The sequence below is a fragment of the Saccopteryx leptura genome, chromosome 2 (genome assembly GCF_036850995.1).
Source record: "Saccopteryx leptura isolate mSacLep1 chromosome 2, mSacLep1_pri_phased_curated, whole genome shotgun sequence".
Lineage (NCBI taxonomy): Eukaryota > Metazoa > Chordata > Mammalia > Chiroptera > Emballonuridae > Saccopteryx > Saccopteryx leptura.
In genome coordinates, this window is record NC_089504.1 from 143,415,036 (window position 1) to 143,435,570 (window position 20,535).

General features: G+C 41.9%; 1 protein-coding gene across 2 annotated transcripts in view; it reads right to left on the reverse strand.

The window, feature by feature from the left end:
• Positions 1–10,274: 10,274 nt before the first annotated feature.
• Positions 10,275–20,535, reverse strand: part of GXYLT1 (glucoside xylosyltransferase 1) — a 54,613-nt gene continuing 44,352 nt past the window's right edge. For both annotated transcript variants that reach the window (XM_066368974.1, XM_066368973.1), the window contains one exon: positions 10,275–17,101. In XM_066368974.1, the coding sequence (XP_066225071.1) occupies positions 16,940–17,101 (162 nt within the window). In that variant the 3' untranslated portion in view covers positions 10,275–16,939. The remainder of the gene's footprint in view (positions 17,102–20,535) is intronic.

Consider the following 20,535-nt stretch of genomic DNA (forward strand, 5'->3'; position numbering starts at 1 on the left):
AGGGTGAGATAGAGGAGTGGCCATTCCCTGTGGCCACCCTGGTGACGCTGTGGGCTGGGAGTGTCGTATGGCCTTGCTAGAGGAAACTGAGAGCTCTGCATGAGAGGCTGTGCGAGGTCGAAAGCTCCAGGATGAGCTGCAGACTGAGCACCAACAGCAGCAGGAACTGCAACAGTTACAGGAATTCCTAGGTCTGTTGGGGTATTGGTGAGCATTTGGCTCAATTACTGTACCCCCCTCTATAAACTTATTTGGAAGGGGGTTCACTGGGATTGTACTGAGCAGGTACAAGGTGCGTTTGCAGAAGCTAAGAGAGCTGTCAAGGTGGCACAGGCCTTGAATGTGTTTGACCCTTCCATGCCCTGTGAGCTTGATGTCCCTGTCACCTCTAAGGGGGTTGGATGGGGCTTGTGGCAATGGACAGAGCACGTATGGCAACCTACTGGGTTTTGGTCTCAATTGTGGGAAGGCGCTAAAGTCCGTTTCTCAATTAGTGGAGAAGCAGTTGGCAGCTGTGTATACTGGCCTCCTAGCCTAGCCACTGAGAGTATTATGACAACTGCAGTTATGGTCAAGACAACATACCCCATTGCAGGATGGGTGCGAGATTAGGCAACAAACCCACATAGTGGTACAGCCCAAACCTCCACCCAGGGCCAGTGGGGTGCATACTTGCAACAACACTGTGCTCTAAACACCAACTCACTGAGGGCAGAACTGCAGAAAGACTTGGGTCCAGTCACCTGTGTGACCTTCGAGTCAGGTGCAGCTGGGGCTCAGGAGGCAGAACCTGAAGTCAGTCCCTACCAGGAAGGGCAGATGCCCCTGGTAGGATGCCTGGTATACCAATGGTTCTAGCAGAGGCCAACCTGCCAGGTGGATGGCCATAGCCTTCTATCTGGTCACTGAGATGATTTGGATGGACACAGGTACAGGCCAAAGTAGCCAATGGGAGGAATTAAGAGCTGTACGGCTACTTGCCTATAATGAACATTTATCTTTGGTGACTTGCACCAATAGCTGGGCTTTCTATCATGGACTGACCCTTTGGATAGGTACTTGGCATGTGAACCAGTGGATAGTATTGCACCATCTACTATGAGGTCAGGCCATGTGGCAGGACTTATGGGAAACAGGACACCAGAAGCAGGTGACAGTATATCATGTCATGGGGCTTGCCCCTCTAGCCCATTCTGGGAATGAAGAAGCAGATACCTTGGCAAGGCAAGGGTGTGATAGTTGGAGACTGCACCTGCAGGTGACGTGGCACAGTGGCTTCACCAGCATCTGCTCCATGTGGAACATAAAACTACGTGGGCTACAGTTAAGGTGTGGAACTTGCCTATGTCCTATGCAGAGATACTTGCAGCCTGTGAGCAATGTGCAGTATGTTCCAAGGAGCACCCTCGGAGACCACAGGTGTCACCTGGACAGATCCAGAGGGGTCATGTTCCACTGACATGGTGGCAGACATCACTGGACCTTACCAAAGTAGGACAGGTACCAGTATGCAGTCACCTGTGTAGATACTGCCACTAGTCTGCTTGCTGCTTACCCCGCCCATAACCCTGACCAGAGGGCAGTCACAGAGGCTCTGGACTACCTGAGTGCTGGGTATGGGTGGCCGCTGGTCCTTGAGAGTGACAACGGTACCCATTTCACTGGTTCCATGGTAAAGCAATGGGCTCGAGACCTGAGGGTGGACATGTCCCCTACTACCCCCAGGCCACTGGTATCACTGAGCGGTATAACGGACTCTTAAAGCAGGGACTGCAACAAGAGGGGGGCATTGGCTCCCTTGCTGGATGGAAACACTGCTTGTGGACAGTATGAGAGACCCTGAAGGCGGACCACAGCACCTGTGGAGGCCCTCCTGCACCCAGTAGCTGCTCTCATCCAGTTGCAGAAATGCACCAAGGGCATTTTCTTTAATGGATACAGTCCTGGACAGTACAGACCCCCACCTATGATGGGTGGCCTTGTTGGCACTGTGGGACAGAAGGCTAGATTGGGCCTCCAGGTAACTCCTTGGGCAGAGTGCTCATGAGGGCATTGTGAAGGGCATCTTCACAATTATTATCATTTTTGGTATAGCTTGTGTCTTTGTAATTCAACTGTACTGTTTCTGTCTATATAATGTACCCCACTCCCCACACAGGGACCAGCACAGAAGATTACCTGTCTTGTAGATGGTGAGGTGAGCAACCCGAAAGGGGTGGAATGTTCGGAAAACAGCCGTGTTAGGCTTCTTCACTTGCACTTTGCGTTCGTGCATGAGCACATGGCAGAGCCACGTGTGCGTAGCCCGTGTAAGGCTACGGGTGCTTCACTCAGGGCGAGTGGCAGATCGCTTGCCCAGCACTGCAAGGGGCCATTTTGCTGTTTGTTCGCCTGCTGCCTGAGAAGCACTTTTTCCTGCTGGTTTGCTTGTCCACCGTTGCGAAACTCTATTAAATGGAAATGGCCCAGCGCTTTCCAGCTCCACAGTTCTACCATCTGCCTGAATCCCATGTGAACCTGCCTGGCCTCGGCCACTGGCAGTATAGTCAGTCTTGGGTGGAAAAGTGGATACCAGGAGTTTTGTGTATGCTTTTGCAAGATAGGTTGGATTCTTCTATAGACAAAGTGGGCAAATGTTTGAAATAACCTATGTAAATATTATAAATTAATTTTACAGATGATATTTTGGTACAGAATGTTGGTAAATGATCAGCAGACAGTTCTTTAAAAATAAACATTTAATCAAATTTTCTGTACTGTGTAGCATATAATTAAAGAACTGTGGATATATATGGTGTTATCAAAAAGAAAAGTATGTGATAAATAGGCCTTGTGGGGTACAAGGGTAGTAAGAGCACATTATAGCACCCTAATAAATTGCCCATCCCAAATAACTTGAAATGACTTTAATACTAAAAAGAGAAAGTCCCTTTAGAAATGGTAATTCAATGATTCATTCAGTAGGTAACTACATTTTCCCCAAGAAGACAACACAGTAATAGAAAAAGGAAGAATAACAACAAAAGCAAAAGGATGCATATTTGTTGCTTTGACGTTAAGAACTTAAGAGCCCTGAGGCCTGCTTGGCCATTTGCTAAGTCACCCTGCAACAACCTCAATTCTTGTCTTCTTGAGAGAAAGAGTTCGGTCAAGAGACAAAGTGCAGCAAGTAAAAGAAGACTTTACTGGCCATTCAGGAAGAAAGTCAGAGAAAAGAGGACCTTGGAGACAGGTTCAGGGGGTTAGCCCAGGACAAGCTGCCACTGCCCACGGCTCCCCTGGTGGCAAGTCTTGCGGGGTCCCTCAGAGCTTAGGAGAGAGAGGTGATGGAACGTGCCTCGAGGGGAGAAGAGAAGAAGGTGCAGGGGGAAGGCACAAGCTGCTCCCGGAGTGGAGAGTGCACAGGGGCCTCCGTCCTAAAGGCTTGTACAGAGTGGGGATCTTAGGGGAGGTCCCAGGGCAGAATCTCAATGGAATATTCATCAGCTCTCTAGGTGTGTCCTTTAGGGTCATGGTCTCCACTGATAGGCTGGCATCAGAGCAGAGGGTAATTAGTCAGTGCAGCTGGTCCTGAGGTCAGCCTTGGCTTCCCTTTGTCTACTTTTGCTGCTTTTCTGGGCTGGAGCTGAAAAACAAGTGAGGCCTAGATGTTATCTCTCAGGGTTAATGCGTAAGGGCTACTCTCCAGTCCCCTTTTCCTCTCATAAGGGGGTCCAAAACCACATGACTAGAGATATGTCAAGAGAGGAAAAGTCAGGGGAGGGTCAGAACCACATGACCAGTGATATGAAAGGTCAGGGGTTTTAATGCAGTGGCCAGCTAAGAGAGGAAAGGTCACGCTGAGGGAGAGACAGTTGTTCTTCCAGTTTTGCTGGTTGCTAGGCACCCAGAACTTTCCACCTTGGTGACCTTCAGTGCCTCGCCTGTAGTCCTTGCTCTGCTCATGTCTAGCTACCCACCACAACTTTGCCTTAGGCAAATAACATACAATGTGTTTCCTCCCATATAAAGTGGGGATATTACTCTCTATCTCTTAGAACTATCAAAAGATTTCATGCGATAATAAATACAAAGCAAAAAGCATCATAGTTAGCCTGCTCAGGTGGTGGTGCAGTGAATAGAGGACCCAGGTTTCAAACCCCAAGGTCACCAGCTTGAGCACAGGCTCGTCAGCCTGAGCATGGGTTCACCGGCTTGTGTGGGATCATAGACACGACCCCATGGTCACTAGCTTGAACCCAAGGTTGCTGGCTTGAGCCAGAGGTCATTGGCTTGGCTGAAGCCCCCTGTCAAGGCACATATAAATAATCAACGAACAACTAAAATGCCACTACAAGATGATACTTCTCATCTCTCTCCCTTCCTGTCTCTATCTTGTTAAAAAATAATTAAATAATTTTAAAAAGCATCATACTTAGTTAGGAAAAACTTAGCTCCTTGAATAAACTCATGTGTGGAACAGGGCTAGGAGTTACTAGCAGAGAGAGCTTAGAACAGAGTTTAGCTAAATGAGTCTTACATAAAAAGTCAGTAAAGGCCCTGGCCGGTTGGCTCAGTGGTAGAGCGTCAGCCTGGCGTGCAGAAGTCCCGGGTTTGATTCCCAGCCAGGGCACACAGGAGAAGCGCCCATCTGCTTCTCCACCCCTCCCCCTCTCCTTCCTCTCTGTCTCTCTCTTCCTCTCCCGCAGCCGAGGCTCCACTGGAGCAAAGATGGCCCGGGCGCTGGGGATGGGTCCTCGGCCTCTGCCCCAGGCGCTAGAGTGGCTCTGGTCGCAACAGAGCGACGCCCCGGAGGGGCAGAGCATCGCCCCCTGGTGGGTAGAGCGTTGCCCCCTGGTGGGCGTGCCGGGTGGATCCCGGTTGGGCGCATGCGGGAGTCTGACTGTCTCTCCCCACATCCGGCTTCAGAAAAATACAGAAAAATAAAAAAAGTCAGTAAAAATCTACTCGAAGTGAGAAGCATAGACAGAAAAAAATTTAAACTCATTTTAAAAACAATAAATTGCTGAATTAAATTTAAACTCATTTTAAAAACAATAAATTGCTGAATTAAACATAATTGAACTAGCATATGTACCACTGTTTCCACTACAATGATGGTAAAACAGAAGCATGGACAAAGGACAAAGAAAATATGAGAGTAAAAGCAACAACAAAAATTTGAAAGCAATTATCTAGAAGTTGACTTTTTTTTTTTTTTGGCTGAAATGTAGAACTCCAGAAACAAACTATCTTGAGTTGAAGAATCCTGGAGAAATATCAGGAATTGAGTACAAAGTGCAACTGGATGTAGGGGAACTTGCAGACTCCACTAATGTGAATTAGCTAAAGCTAATAGATCTCACCACCCATCTCACCTCCACTTTCAACCCCTTGCCTCCTACACAACGGCAGAATGCTGGAGTGGAACTGGCTACAGGGTTGGAATAAAAAGACTCGAAGGCTCTGAATTTGGGTCCATCAGGTTCAACTGGTAGTGAAAAATTCTGAACCAAGAACCGGGGGAAGGGGGAACTAAGTAAAAGGCAACAGTCCCCTCCCTCACTTAGATCCCACAATACTGCAGTCAGACTCCAACTGCATAAATGAGCGCTCCTTTCTGAGAAGTCTGACCAGCCCTTCTGAGAAGGAAAGATCTATAGATCCTGAGTCAGGTGTTCCTAATAAAACAGCACAAATTACCCTAAAGCCCACCAGGTGATAAATCCCAACCAGGCACAGAGCTTCCACTCAACTCTTAGCCCCTCACTATTAAGTATGATCAAGACAAAGAATACCAGACATTAGAAAGATTCAATCTAACATGAAAGACCAAAACAAAAAAAAAACTTTGTGACCGAGATAATGTGAAATCATTAATGTCCTTGGAGAGATAAACGAGTGCATCTTTGAAACAAAAACAAGATGCTATTAGAAGGAACATTCAGAGAGAGAGAGCAAAAAACTCTTCTTGGAAACAAAAATATTAAAATAACTGAAAAACAATAGAAGTGTAGAAGATGAGTTAGACTTATAAAAAAGCAGAGAAAAAGGACAAGATTATTAGGGAACCAAACCAGGCTATACAATAAGTGTTCCAAAAAGAGATATAAAAGGAAGTATGCAAGACAATGTCCTTCAAGAAATGGAGTATCAAATGTCCAAATGAAAATATTTATTAAGTACCCAGCACACTGAAGGGGAAAAGGCTCACACCAAAGTGCATCATCATGAACTTTCAGAACTCTAACAATTACCTAGCAGAATGAAGCAAAAATGAACTCCAGGAATAAAAGAGATCTGTTTTGCAAGGAAACAGACAATAGACATATGACCAATACACCAATTTTACCCTATATATTTTAGAATTGTCTGAGTGTTTTGTTGTTGTTTTTAGACATAGGGATGCCAGCTGCACTGTTTCCCTAGTCCGGATATCAGGCCTTGAAAACCAGACCAAACACAGGAGTCCACAGCCCTGACCGTGAAGTGCTCAGACCTGAACCCAAGTCCTTAAGAAAAGTAACAAGTCCAGAAACCTTTTTCTTCTGGAAGACATTTAGGAGGAATCCAGAGTTTAAGAAAGAAGACGAACAGTCTGAATTATTCAGCCTACAGGAGGAATGCAGAGATCAAGAAGGCAGATAGTTTGTCATCTATCTCAAAATCAGAGCATACTGATCTGCCTTAGGACACCCTATCACATCTTGTCCCTACATGACTAACTGCATAGATTTTTCCCTTGGCACCATTACTAACAGCCCCTGAATCATAAAAAAGCTCAGCAGAACAAGTGTTAAGGCAGACTTTGTAGCTGAAGTCCCCTGCCTTCTTGGGTTTGCAGCAACTTGATTAAAAACACATATTCAATTCACTCTTCGTCTCTGTGTATTGGCTTCACAGTGATAGACAGCAAGTGCTCCATCTTGTTCAGGTATCAGTTTCAAGAAAGAAAATCAAGCCACATACAAGAGCTCAAGAACCAAGAGTTCCTTCAGACATCTCACAACAATGTGATGATGGTTCACTGCATATGTAAACAGTTGACTGGGCCATGGGATCTTCAGATTAAACGTGAATTCCAGGTGTCGCTGTGAGGGTGCTTCTGGATGAGATTAGCATTTGAATAGACTCACTAGATTGCATTTCATCTTTGCACATGGACTGGGATTTTTTGCCCCCAGCTTTTTTGAGGTATAATTGACAAATAAAAATTGTATATATTTAAGGTGTACTCTCCAAACCAATATATCCCCATTTCTTCCAGCCTCTGGTAACCACCATTCTGCTCTGTGTTTCTCTAAGTTAAACTTTAGATTCCACGTATACGTGGAAATACTGAGATCATTCAGTATTTGTCTTTGTCGGGCTTATTTCACTTATCATAATGTCCTCCAGATTTTCCTATGTTGTCATTAATGCCAGAATCTCCTTCTTCTTATAAGGCTCAATAATACTCCTTTATATATATGACACCTCTTTTATCCATTCATCCATCCACAGATACTTAGGTTGTTTCCATGTCTTGGCTATTGTGAATAATGCAAAGAATATCAGAATCTCTAAGATATTGATTTCACTGCAGCCTGGGATTTGTTTTACATCATCAGCTCCCCTGGTTCTCAGGCCTTAGGACTCACACTGAATACCAACCACCACCAGCTTTCCTGGGTCTCCAGCTTTCGGACAACTGATCATTGAACTACTCAGACTCCGTAACTTGCGTAAGGCAATTCCTTATTATATATATACTGTTTCTCCAGAGAACCTTGACTAATACAAATATAGGAACTTAAAAGACAATGGATCAATGGTTTGTAAATCTAAAAGGCAAACTACGCAACTTAAGAGTTCTATGTCCAGCCAAATTATTCAATAGGGCAAATATAGAAAGAAACATTTTCAGATGTGCTTAATATCTATTCTTTTTCAGCAGCAGTAGATATGACAAATCATATCTGGGCCCATATGAAGAATATGTAAAAATATCCTAACCTTCATTACAGCTAGACAGTCCCTAGGACTGGGTTCTGAACCAAAGGAATGCAATTTGTGATATTCCCCAGAAGGTGTGTACTGAACGTAGAGTAGGCCCTTTTCCTTCCATTTCTTCCTCTGTGCTAGCTGGAAAGCAGACATGCTAAATGGAAACAGAATAACATTCTGGTACCATAGTAGAAGACATTTTCTGGAATTGACAAAGGAGCAGGCAAGAGAGAGATTGAGTCCCTGAGCATAGTGGAACCTCCAAATCTAATTTGACAACCCAAATTTATGTGAGAAATAAGCTTCTGTCTTCTTTAAGTCACCATTATTTTGGATTTCTATCACTTGTAGCCAATTCTCATCCCAGCTAACCTTACCTAACACATAAGTTTATGAAGGCTTTCTTTGCAGGTTATTCAAGTCTATAAATATGGATATAAACATGGTAATTGCATTATTTACAGTAACTAAATTTACCGTATTTCCCCATGTATAAGACACACCTTATTTTGGGGGCCCGAAATTTGGGGGGAAAATGTATTAAAGTTATTGAACTCAAGCTTTATTCACCATAAAATTCATACAACTCATCACTGTCAAAACTCCCACCCATCAGCTTGTCCTCATCTGTGTCTGATGACAAATCACTGTCCTCAACAATGAGCACAAAAACAAGCACAAAAAAGCGGGAAATTCAAGTAAAAAAACTATAACCACTATAGACTTCTACGGAAAAAAGTGTGTCTTATACACGGGGAAATATGGTAAATACATGGTTATTTTTGCTCTTTATGGGCAAAATCATGAAGTTTATTAAAGACTGACACTATGATAGTGGCTTTAACATCAACATCTTCTATTTCTGGGAAATTTTGCTATGTAAACTTCTATGATACGTAATTATTGTGTGCTCTGGTAGACTACTTATACAAAGTTTTTAAAAAATATTACTTTGTCCCATTTTAAACTCTGAATCTTGATTTTACTTTTTCAAATACATTTTATTTCTTTTATTTTTCTTCTTCTATGCCTTCCCCCCATTCTTTTATTTTCCTTTTCCCTTATACACTTTGCATAGGTATTGTAGGATTAACCTCGTAGAGTTCTGAAGACTAATTCTTTCAAGGGATGCGAGACCTGCCTGAGAAACTGCTTCACCCATTCTCGTGGTAAGCATTGAGAAATACGCTGGGGTTATTCTGCCTTCAATGAGTGGCATTTGACTTAACTGTGCTAAAGCTTGCCTCTATGTCAACAATTTTTTGTTACTTTCTAATTTATCAGACTTTTAATGGCATCCTTCTGATCCTCAGCCTGTTTCTTAGACCTAAATCTCTCTTTAAATCTAATTCAATTGTTTTATCATTTCATGTTTGAGGTTTACCATAATGAATTCATGACCCTAATAAATTATTCCACATATGAGGCACTTGAAGGAAATCTGTTCCTTAGGACAGTGGTTGGCAAACTCATTAGTCAACAGAGCCAAATATCAACAGTACAACAATTGACATTTCTTTTGAGCCTGACTAGGCGGTGGGGCAATTGAAAGAGCGTCGGACTGGGATGCCAAGGACCCAGGTTTGAGACCCCGAGGTCACCAGCTTGAGCGCGGGCTCATCTGGTTTAAGCAAAGCTCACCAGCTTGAGCTCAAGGTCGCTGGCTCGAGCAAGCGGTCACTTGCTCTGCTGTAGCCCCGCGGTCAAGGCACATATGAGAAAGCAAATCAATGAACTACTAAGATGCTGCAACAAAGAATTGATGCTTCTCATCTCTCTCTCCCTTCCTGTCTGTCTGTCCCTATCTGTCCCTCTCTCTGACTCTGTCACAAAAAAAAACAAAAAAAAAAAAACAAGAAAAACAAAACAAAACCAAAATTTCTTTTGAGAGCCAAATTTTTTAAACTTAAACTATATAGGTAGGTTCCTATCCACTGCGCCACCGCCTGGTCAGGCTCAAAAGAAATTTCAATCGTTGTACTGTTGATATTTGGCTCTGTTGACTAATGAGTTTGCCAACCACTGTCCTAAGGAACAGATTTCCTTCAAGTGCCTCATATGTGGAATAATTTATTAGGATCATGAGTTCATTATGGTACATTCCTTATCGAGGTAGCGCCTGCACATGGTATTTTGTGGAAGAGTTACACTCAAGGGGCCAAAGAGCTGCATGTGGCTTGCAAGCCGTACTTTGTCAACCAGGGCCTTAGGGTATAGTTTCTACACTCCTAGTTATGAAGCATCCTAAACATTCCAAAATTATTTGATTGCTAGAATAATTCAGACAAATCATTTGAAGAAATTAAACATTTACTGAGATGTTTATTTAGTAACAGCAACAGTTTCTCAAGAAAAGATGAGTTAAACTCCCCCCAAACAAAACTTTCCATTATTCTCAGGTAACAGCTAAATCTATAATCTTATATTCCCCTTTAATAAATGCCAAGATACATAAAATACTTGGAGGAAGACATCCAAATTATTCTAAAACCACAGTATTTTAAGGTAAAAGGCAGTTTAAGGGTAGTGACCTCTGAAATCACAGTACGCCAGGCTGCCTTCTGCAGCTTTACAACCATGCCACTCAAATTAATACATTTATGCAAACCACTTGCAAAAATTTGAAACATCTGCAACTTTTCCCAGTTTTTGATTTCAGGAACAGGTGCAAACCATCTCCTTCATAGATCTTCTGTTAGAGCACCCATCAGAAACCACTGGTCCAGCTCGCAAATAATGAATACAATGCATGTGTGTTCTGCTAACTTTTGAACAAATGACATATGCTACAGCTATACTACAAGCCCTGAATTATTTTTGCACAACATTCCAATATTCCCTGAAGAGATTTTATACAAAGGTTGAGAATAGCTATTTTCCATCATAGTCAAAGTCAATTTACTTTTTACGCAACGTACACTATTGCATTCTGTTCAATTTTTACAAGGAGTGGCTAGGGTGTTATGTGTGTGAATACACTCACATGTTCAGATTGTGTATATACTAAACATAATCAAAGGCTCCACATCAGTTAAATTTGATATCAAAACATCTGACCACAGATCCTCCATATAGCATTCACAGTATTAGCAGTAAGAGAAAAACTTTTAAATCTTTTCAAAGGCTCTTTTGTTTGAAAACTGAGTTTATATATAATTCTATATAATTCTGTTAGCCATTTGGAATTATTGATAGATGAGGTGACAATACATATATTCTGTTTAAAAGTAAGTTTGACATTGATAATTAATTTTAAACCGCCTAGTCCAATACGCTAATTCCAAGTTCTTCTCATGATTCTGTACTAGCTAGATAATTGAATTAATATCATATTCATTCTTTATTTTTTTATTGATCTGAAAGGAGGAGGCAGGAAAAAGGGGTGGGGAAAGAAAAAGAAGCACCAACTCATTGTTCCACTTAGTTGTTCCATTTAGTTGTGTACTGATTGCTTCTCATGTGCCCCGACAGGGAGTAGAACCTGTGAACTCGATGCAGATGATGTTCTTTCCACTGAGCCATGCAGGTAGGGCCCATCATATTCATTTTCAGTTTAAAAAAAGAACATTCTCTTCTTTTTTTTTAGGTAAGAGTAGAGGAGATAGACTCCTGCATGCACCCCGACCAGGATCCATCCAGACAAGCCCCATCTAGGGCTGAGGCTCTGCTCACCTGGGGCCATGCTTGCAACCGAGCTATTTTTAGCACCTGAGGTGAGACTTGGAGAGAGCCATCCTCAGCACTGGGGCCTACGCGCTCAAGTCAATCAAGCCATGGCTGTGGGAGGAGAAGAGAGAATGAGAGAGCAAGAGAGGTGGAGGGAGGGGGAGAGGGGAAAAAGGGAAAGCAGAAAAGCAGATGGTTGCTTCTCCTGTGTCCCTGACTGGGGATGAACCCAGGACTTCTACATGCTGGGTCAACACTCGACTGCTGAGCCAACCATCCAGGGCCATCTTGTATCACCTTTCAGACTTGTCTTAAGTTTATATAACATTATAACTTACTGGTAGTTTTTTTTTTTTTCCTTTCATTTTTCCAAAGCTGGAAAGGGGGAGGCAGTCAGACAGACTCCTGCATGCGCCCGACCGGGATCCACTCGGAATGCCCACCAGGGGGCGATGCTCTGCCCCTCCAGGGCGTCACTCTGTTGCATCCAGAGCCATTCTAGAACCTGAGGCAGAGGCCACAGAGCCATCCTCAGCGCCCGGGCCATCTTTGCTCCAATGGAGCCTTAGCTGCGGGAGGGGAAGAGAGAGACAGAGAGGAAGGAGAGGGGGAGGGGTGGAGAAGCAGATGGGTACTTCTCCTGTGTGCCCTGGCCAGGAATCAAACCCGGGACTCCTGCACGCCAGGCTGATGCTCTACCGCTGAGCTAACCGGCCAGGGCCTAACTTACTGGTAATTTTAAAAATAGTTTCGTGTTTCATGAATTAAGAAACAGTAAACATCAGAACAATTTGGCCAGAATTTAAAAGGCAAAAAAGGGTTGCTTTGGCAGTGTATAAAAAGATAACTGTTATAGTACAAATCATTATTTAATCTACTTTTATTAAATATTAAAAGGCAATTGTTTTAAGACACTTGAAATTACATTTAATAAATGAATAACTGAGCCCACACCTGACACATTACTCCCCTACTTTTCTTTTCCATGTACTCTAAAAAACCAAAAAAGTTATTTAAAAAACAGATCTGTGGTCTTTCTAAAAACACTTCAAAGAGATTCTGACTACTACTAAAGCATTTATTACACTATAAACTTATGAAAAAGGAGACAGTGAATACTCTTTTTAAGGTTTTCTCCTTTAATGTATTTCTGCTGTCTCTTGTTCTCTTGAACCCATTCATAACAATTCAACTGAAAGTATGCCTACTTAGGAATCAACAGATGTGATTCATTGTTTAAGCTGCCATTCAAGGTAGGGCAGTGATTCCCAAACCTGGCTTCCTATCAGTATTATCTTGGAAAAATGATGCAATAAGTTGCTGGGCCTCTTCAGACCTAATGAAGCCCAGCCCTCCAACCTAACCACTCCTGTGAGTCTGTGTGGTTAGTCTTCCATAATCCAACATTTGCGTTGACTAAAAGGGCCGGTCATCATGTTTCCATAGGCTCTACCTCATAAACTGGGATCCAGCCAAAAAAAAAAAATGTTGAATCACTGGCAGTAAATGGTGAGTAGAGCAGGGGTCCCCAAACTACGGCCCCTTGAGGCCATTTATCCAGCCCCGGCCACACTTCCGGAAGGGGCACCTCTTTCATTGGTGGTCCTGGAGTACAGTATGTGGCGGCGCCACAAAGCGCGGAGTCGCTCACGTACAGTACTACTTCGGTGACGCAGGACACAAGCGTCATGGCTCCAGAAGCACATCATATCACTTGTTACGGCTAGCAGTGACAAATATGGAACTGGACATTGACCATCTATTAGCCAAAAGCAGGCCCATAGTTCCCATTGAAATACTGGTCAGTTTGTTGATTTAAATTTACTTGTTCTTTATTTTAAATATTGTATTTGTTCCCGTTTTGTTTTTTTACTTTAAGCTATGTGCAGTGTGCATAGGGATTTGTTCATAGTTGTTTTTTTTTATAGTCCGGCCCTCCAACGGTCTGAGAGACAGTAAACTGGCCCCCTGTGTAAAAAGTTTGGGGACCCCTGGAGTAGAGTGACTGGGAAACAAGTCCAGTATCAACAAACCAAACAAAGGGAGCTCTGCTGCCTCCTGTGAAAGCCAGCGCCCTTTCTGACCCCAGAGGGCCTCCGGCACTGAACCAGAGGAAGGCAAGCAGACAGCAGCACAAGGGAGGAGACTACACTCGGCAAGTACCTGTTTCCACATCATTTCCCTCCACCTCACATCTCAATTTCCCCACTTTCATTCCATCTATTCTTACTCTGCCTTTTGCCATTATCACTCTTACTTCCTTCTCTTTCCTTACTTTTCTCACTTCCTCTCTTTTCCTTCTTTTTTGATCATTCACTTATTCTTTTCTTCTTTGCTTTCTCTTCCTTAAAAACTCTTCCACACATAAAAGAATTAATACTGGAGATATAATACATGTCAAAACACTAAGCCTAAGGAGATAGAATGACCTGTACGGAAGACAACAGGGCAAAACAGAATTTCAGCACTAACGCTGATGAAGCATGACATAAGCCATGAAGAATGTTTTCAAATCCATTATTTTTTTGAGTCTCATAACTTCGCAACTCATGACTTCCAGGTCTCATGAGGTTAGAAGGGCATACTGATTATCTACAAACCCAAGGCACACAGGTTAAATGACATGCCTGGGTCCATACCAGGAGGAGAATCCAGACCTAGTTCAGAGTCAGATTTTCCTTCCACTTACACCAGCAACGTCTGACTGGAGGCAAGATGAGAGCAACAGCAAGCAGTAATATTATTTCATGTTCTAAAGTGTCCAAAGATAACTGGGTTACCTAATACATTATGAACTACTCTTCATAGTGAAAAAAAAGTATGTACTTTCTTAAAATGTAAATCGCAATATATATTTCTAAAAGTTTTCCAAGTTCTTTTAAGATGACTACTTCATACAAATGAAGGTTGACTATGCTTTAGTCATTCCACTTTGGTAATACTGAAGCCCAGAGATAGTTCTGAGGTCAAAGTTGTTCTAACACATAAGCTCAAAGAATATATGATGTAACTCATATGAACTGCATAGATATACTGTTTTATGAAAAAAAATATATAATATTCTCTAAGTTGTTCTATAATTTAACCTCTAACACTGAGAGCTGTGTTTCTTGAGAATTCTCAAGGAAAAAGTTACTTTATCTAAAAATAAATTTAGAAAACTCATTTTAATATTTTTATGGACTTTCTATGATATCCTAAATTTTAGGCAGAAATAATACCTCAGTGGAAAGTTTACACCGTAGTCTCATTTATGGTAAAATGCCCAATTAGGCCAGATCTGAATAAACCAGATGAGGCATCTTCCAAGTGATCAACAATGTAGAGTATGTGGCAGTGTGAATAAGCCACAACGTGTGAGACCACAGTATACAGTCCAGTTGGATTAAACTATGAACACACTACATAGTCCCAACCAATCATATCAGAGCCCATGGGGCTGAGATTCTATTCACTGAGGAAATTAAATCTAAGGAACCTGCTTATAATATAAATTCACATCTTATCAATAACCTCAAATACTTCCTCTAATATTTCAGAATCACAATTACAACCACCAACTGTGCCAAGAACTTTGATATCCTAGTTTCAACCTTCCAGTTGGTATAATGATTTCCAGTGGTTCCCAAACTGACATCAAAACCATCCTAAAGTGGTCATTAAAAATAGAATCATAACATGACCTTTTTTGCACCCTGATTCTAACATTGGGGACAATCAGGGGAATTTGTTTAAAGACTAGAGAGTCATTTAATATGGAGGGGGCATGATGCCACTATAGCTACCAAAGTGTTCATGCTGTTTGGGATTTTCTTTAAGATTCATGAACAAAGAATAAAGGAATAGATGACAGAATGCTGGTAAGATATTGATAAGTGCTTGACTGGACAATCAGCACTACTGTACTCTCCTATTTTTGTACACTTTTTAAATCTCTTCATTAAAAACAAAATGTTTGTAGACCCCACCATAGACACAGTGGACCAGAGTCTTCAAAGGTGAAGCCCAGGAATCTGTTCTTAACAAGCTCCCCCGAGAGTCTAACACAGCCAGGCAGGCAATGGCCTTACCTGGGGACTGTTTGAAACAACCTTCTATATACCCTCTAAACTTATATTAGACAGTGGTCAGGAACACTAAGAGAAGTAATATTTCTTATATTTTCAAGATTAAAAAAAATAACTGTCTTAAGTTTGTCTTAAGTGATGTTCAAACAGGAAGATATTCACGTTGATTACTTTTTCTGTAGTCAGAGGTAACAATTTTCCAAATCATCCATGAAAGCTGTCGAACTTAAAGTAAGGCCCTATAAATTTGCTTCTTCAAAAATACCTTGCAAAGCTATTTTGAGGTAGAAGAAAAAAAGCTTAAAGGACCACTTTTTTCTGTTCCATTTCAACTAAAATTACTGTTCACAGGAAATACATAGCTTATGCATTTTGGTCCATCACATTTTCCACCATCACATGGTATTTAGGTTTTCACTTCATTATCAGCATTTTTCGTTTGTTTCCAGAATGCCCAGTAAAGCTGAAAATCTTCATTTAAAGTAATAAAAAAAAGTTCCCCAAATATCTGTTTAACAATCTTAGATCTGCATTTGGCAAGACAATTTAGCATATATAAATGAAAAGACTGCATTTCACAAGCACACACACAGGGACTAAATTTCCACAATTATCACTGGTTTTTTTCCACTTTCTTATACAACTCAATTTTAAACATGCAGTTTACTTGTATTCTAAAAATAATTTTAAGCATGATTGTCACAAAAAGACTTAAAAACAGAGATGAAATCTATAAAGGCACACAGAGATTGTCAATGGTTACATCACATTTCTTTAGAAACAGAATCTTTTTCTGCTCCTGTAAACAATGTTTTTCTCACACTTTTAAAGTGAGGTTAGTGCTGGCTTAAAATTATTGCTATACTCACAGTTCAAATGTTCCCACTGTGTTATGAGGTACATCTGACATCTTCTCCATCCACACACCTACTGCTCTTACTCACTTGAGAATAAGAGTCAACCAAAGTCTATAGGCTACAACCATTCAATATTTTATCAATACTGGAATGACAACAAATAACATAAAACATCAGAGATGAAAAATGTCTTTTTGTTGGGGTCCAAGACTTTAACTTATTCTTCATTAAATGAATATATTGCTCATTTAACGTCTTCAGGAAAAAAAAGTTATTCTGAAGATGAATAATTCTTTCCTGAACACTTCATCCAAGGCTATTCCTTCACATATATCCTTAAATATTTTGCTGGTTTGAGTCATCTGATTTAATGGGCTCCAAGAATCACCTTTCCTTCAGTGGTCTATCATAACGGTCTTGTATGCTTTTTGTTAGCTGTTTGATAAATATCTTGTAAATTTTACCACAGTATGTATGCACTGTCTTTTGCAATTCCAGTTCTAAAGGCCGTAATAGGGAGCGGATGTGGTCATCTTCAAAAGAACACTAGAGAAAGAAAATAAAAAGACAAATATATATAAATAACATTCAATCAGCTTAATATTGACAACCTCCATTTAAGGTCTCATAAAGAGCTTATGCTCAACAAGTATTTTTAATGAATTAAACAGATTATGATCTCACGTTTCAGCGGAGGGAGAAGGTAATGGTAAATCACTGGGGGCACCAGGGAAAGCTTTTCCCAGAGAGATAATGGAGGACAGGGAAATTATTCCAAGGCAGAAGTCTTAACAGGCTCAAGGGCAGAGAACACCCAGAGACACTGACTGCTCTGAGGTGATGGCTAAAAGCTCTGAGAGAAACTAATAAAAGTCCCAAATCACTCTGACAACAGCGGTGAGGCTGAACTGCAAAGAAATGAGACAGGGGCATGGAGTGGCAGGAGTGTGAAATGACAGCACAGTTCTACATTTCCCACAGAACCCTAACTGCATAGAAGGGCCCCAAAAGTGAGGACACTTAAGAACTGCTGAACACCATCCATTCTCCGTGGGCTTTCACACTGGCACGTGACAAACTCTAAGAAAAACAAAATACATCTGTTGCATGTTGTTTGGTCCGCTAGTTCCAACACACACACACACACACACACACACACACACACACACACACATATATTTTAACCAGAGTCCGTTGTTACTGTAAAATAAAATATACATCCCAAGGAATATATTTTCGAAAACAATGTAGTAGTGGTTAAGTGGTTGAGTTGTGATTCTTGTATTTTCAACCAAATACTGTTTTGTTTTGTTTTTATTTTTATTTATTTATTCATTTTTAGAGAGGAGAGACAGAGAGAGAGAAGTGGGGAGGAGCTGGAAGCATCAACTCCCATATGTGCCTTGACCAGGCAAGCCCAGTGTTTCGAACCGGCGACCTCAGCATTTCCAGGTCGACATTTTATCCACTGCGCCACCACAGGTCAGGCCCCAAATACTGTTTTTGACTTAGCATTTGTAAGTAGGAATATTTTCAATTAGAAAACTGGATAAGACTTGAACATAGAACATTTTGCAGCAAAGTTTGAAGTCAGTGAAAAATGCAAGATCCTAAAGGAAATTCAGAACCTGAAATCTGGGAGGACTGCAAATGACCTGAGGTTATCCCTGAGGCTCGCTGCCATGACCCTAGGGAGAGGAAATGAAAGTCCCACTCAAATCGCAATTAGGAAGTCTGTAGGAAGTCAAAGCCAATCTGGTGAGTAAAAGCTAAATTTATGCTAATTTATCACAGGGATTTTTATCACTGTAGAGATGCCAGCAGATCTTAAACCTTATTATTGCTGGAGAAAGAAAACTGTAAGCATTAACTGCATGAAACCATCACTCATGGGGTAAGTTTTAAAACCCAATCACAAATACTTAAGATAAAGATCTAAAGTTGTTCTGAAGACAAAAAAGCAGAGGGGTGAAGCTTAACTAGGAAGAATGTAATGAAAATAACAATAGCCAGCAGGTAGGTATCTGGGAGGAACTAGGGAAAGCTGGACTGGTTTCAAAAGGGCACTTCCTACATGCCAGGTATCATGCTAGCGCCACAGCAACTTTATTAAATAGGTGATAAAATTATCACCATTAATTTCCCCGAGTCCAAAACTAATAAGTGGCAAAGCCAGGATTCCACCCCAGCTGCCCAGCTCCAGAAGCCCATGTGCTCTACCAACCACACAGCACCGCTCAACCCCAACCACACCGTGCGCTCTACCAGCGCAGGGCACCGCTCAACCCCAGCCACACCGTGCGCTCTACCAGCGCAGGGCACCGCTCAACCCCAACCACACCGTGCGCTCTACCAGCGCAGGGCACCGCTCAACCCCAGCCACACCGTGCGCTCTACCACCGCAGGGCACCGCTCAACCCCAACCACACCGTGCGCTCTACCAGCGCAGGGCACCGCTCAACCCCAACCACATCGTGCGCTCTACCACCGCAGGGCACCGCTCAACCCCAACCACACCGTGCGCTCTACCACCGCAGGACACCGCTCAACCCAAACTCACTGTGCCAAGTCAGTTCCCAAAATCCTGTTGAAAGACAAAGCTCAAGGAAAGGCGAGAAACTGGGAACAGTGCTATGCACGGGTAGGAATTTGTGGGGTTTAAAGCGGCAACGCCGTTTAAAGAGATAACCTTTATCAAGGATTATCACCTCTATCAAGTGACATTTCAATGTAACATTTCAAAATGCACAAAGAACATACTGAGACAACTGTGGGTGAGGGGCAGAGAAGAATGGGAGGACCACACTGCACGTCATTTTCTGACTATGCAATGACAGTAAATGAAAAGATTATAAAGGTGTTCAGAAATTAATTCCTGGGAAGATGAAGTACTTCAGATTCAGTTCACTCATTTTTATGGGATTTAGACCCCAGTGCTTATAGATAAAATTTTTTTTCTTCACTGGGAAAGTCTTTTGATGACTATGTTCCTGAGATGAAAAGAGTGCCCCATGAAGAGAGGTTTTTCAGTCTACCATTTAGCAAAAGTAACCTGACCTGTAAGGGAAAGGATAACATACCAGAACTTCTAGCCATATAAGTCTGGTCTGAAGTCCCTGCATGCTCCCATTCATACAACGTGCAATGCTTGCGGAGCTGTGCAGCACACAAGTGGCATCTAGGTGTTTCCTGCCCCAAGGCCACACGTGCCCTCACCTGACTGCAAGCCCCTTTCTATACCCAGGCTGTGCCTGACTCTCTTCCCCTTCCCTCCTCCGCCTGGTGCTCACCCTTATAGTTCACTGAAATGGCAGCCCCTCTGAGAAGCCTGTCCTGACATTGTTCATCAACCCCCCCCCCTTGACATGGGCATGCACCCACTATACAAACTTTTAGGAAGGTCATGCTTTGTATATAAGACTGTCAATTGAAAGGCAGCAAATAAATAGTGAGGCTATGATGATCAATTAGATAACTCAAGGTGTTTTCAAAGAACAGAACATGTTTTAAAAATACGGCAGAATGGCAGTGTAATCCAACAACTGCTGGGTACACCTACTTCTAAGAAGGCAGTAAGGAGGTAAACACTCAAGATCCCCTTGCAAAGAGAGTTATGTAAATATAAACAGGGTGTGAAGTAAATCAAAGTTAATACTGAAATACCAAGAAATATAATTCAGAATGAAATACATTAAGCAGAAAATACCTTACAGAGCAATAAAATGTTTTGTTCCCATTTTGATTTTGCAATTTTTAATCTTAATATTTTTATTCACCCAACAACTAATATTTAACAAATATGTATGGAGTGTAAAAACCGATCTGCTGGTTGACATAGCCAAGCATTTACAATTTTAAAATGACTCACATCCTTTATGATTCATATTGTTCACTGTATTCAATGGTAATGACTAAGTGTCTGAAACTTGCATAAATATTTTGGTCTGAATGCAATTCTTTTAAAAATTACATTTCTCACT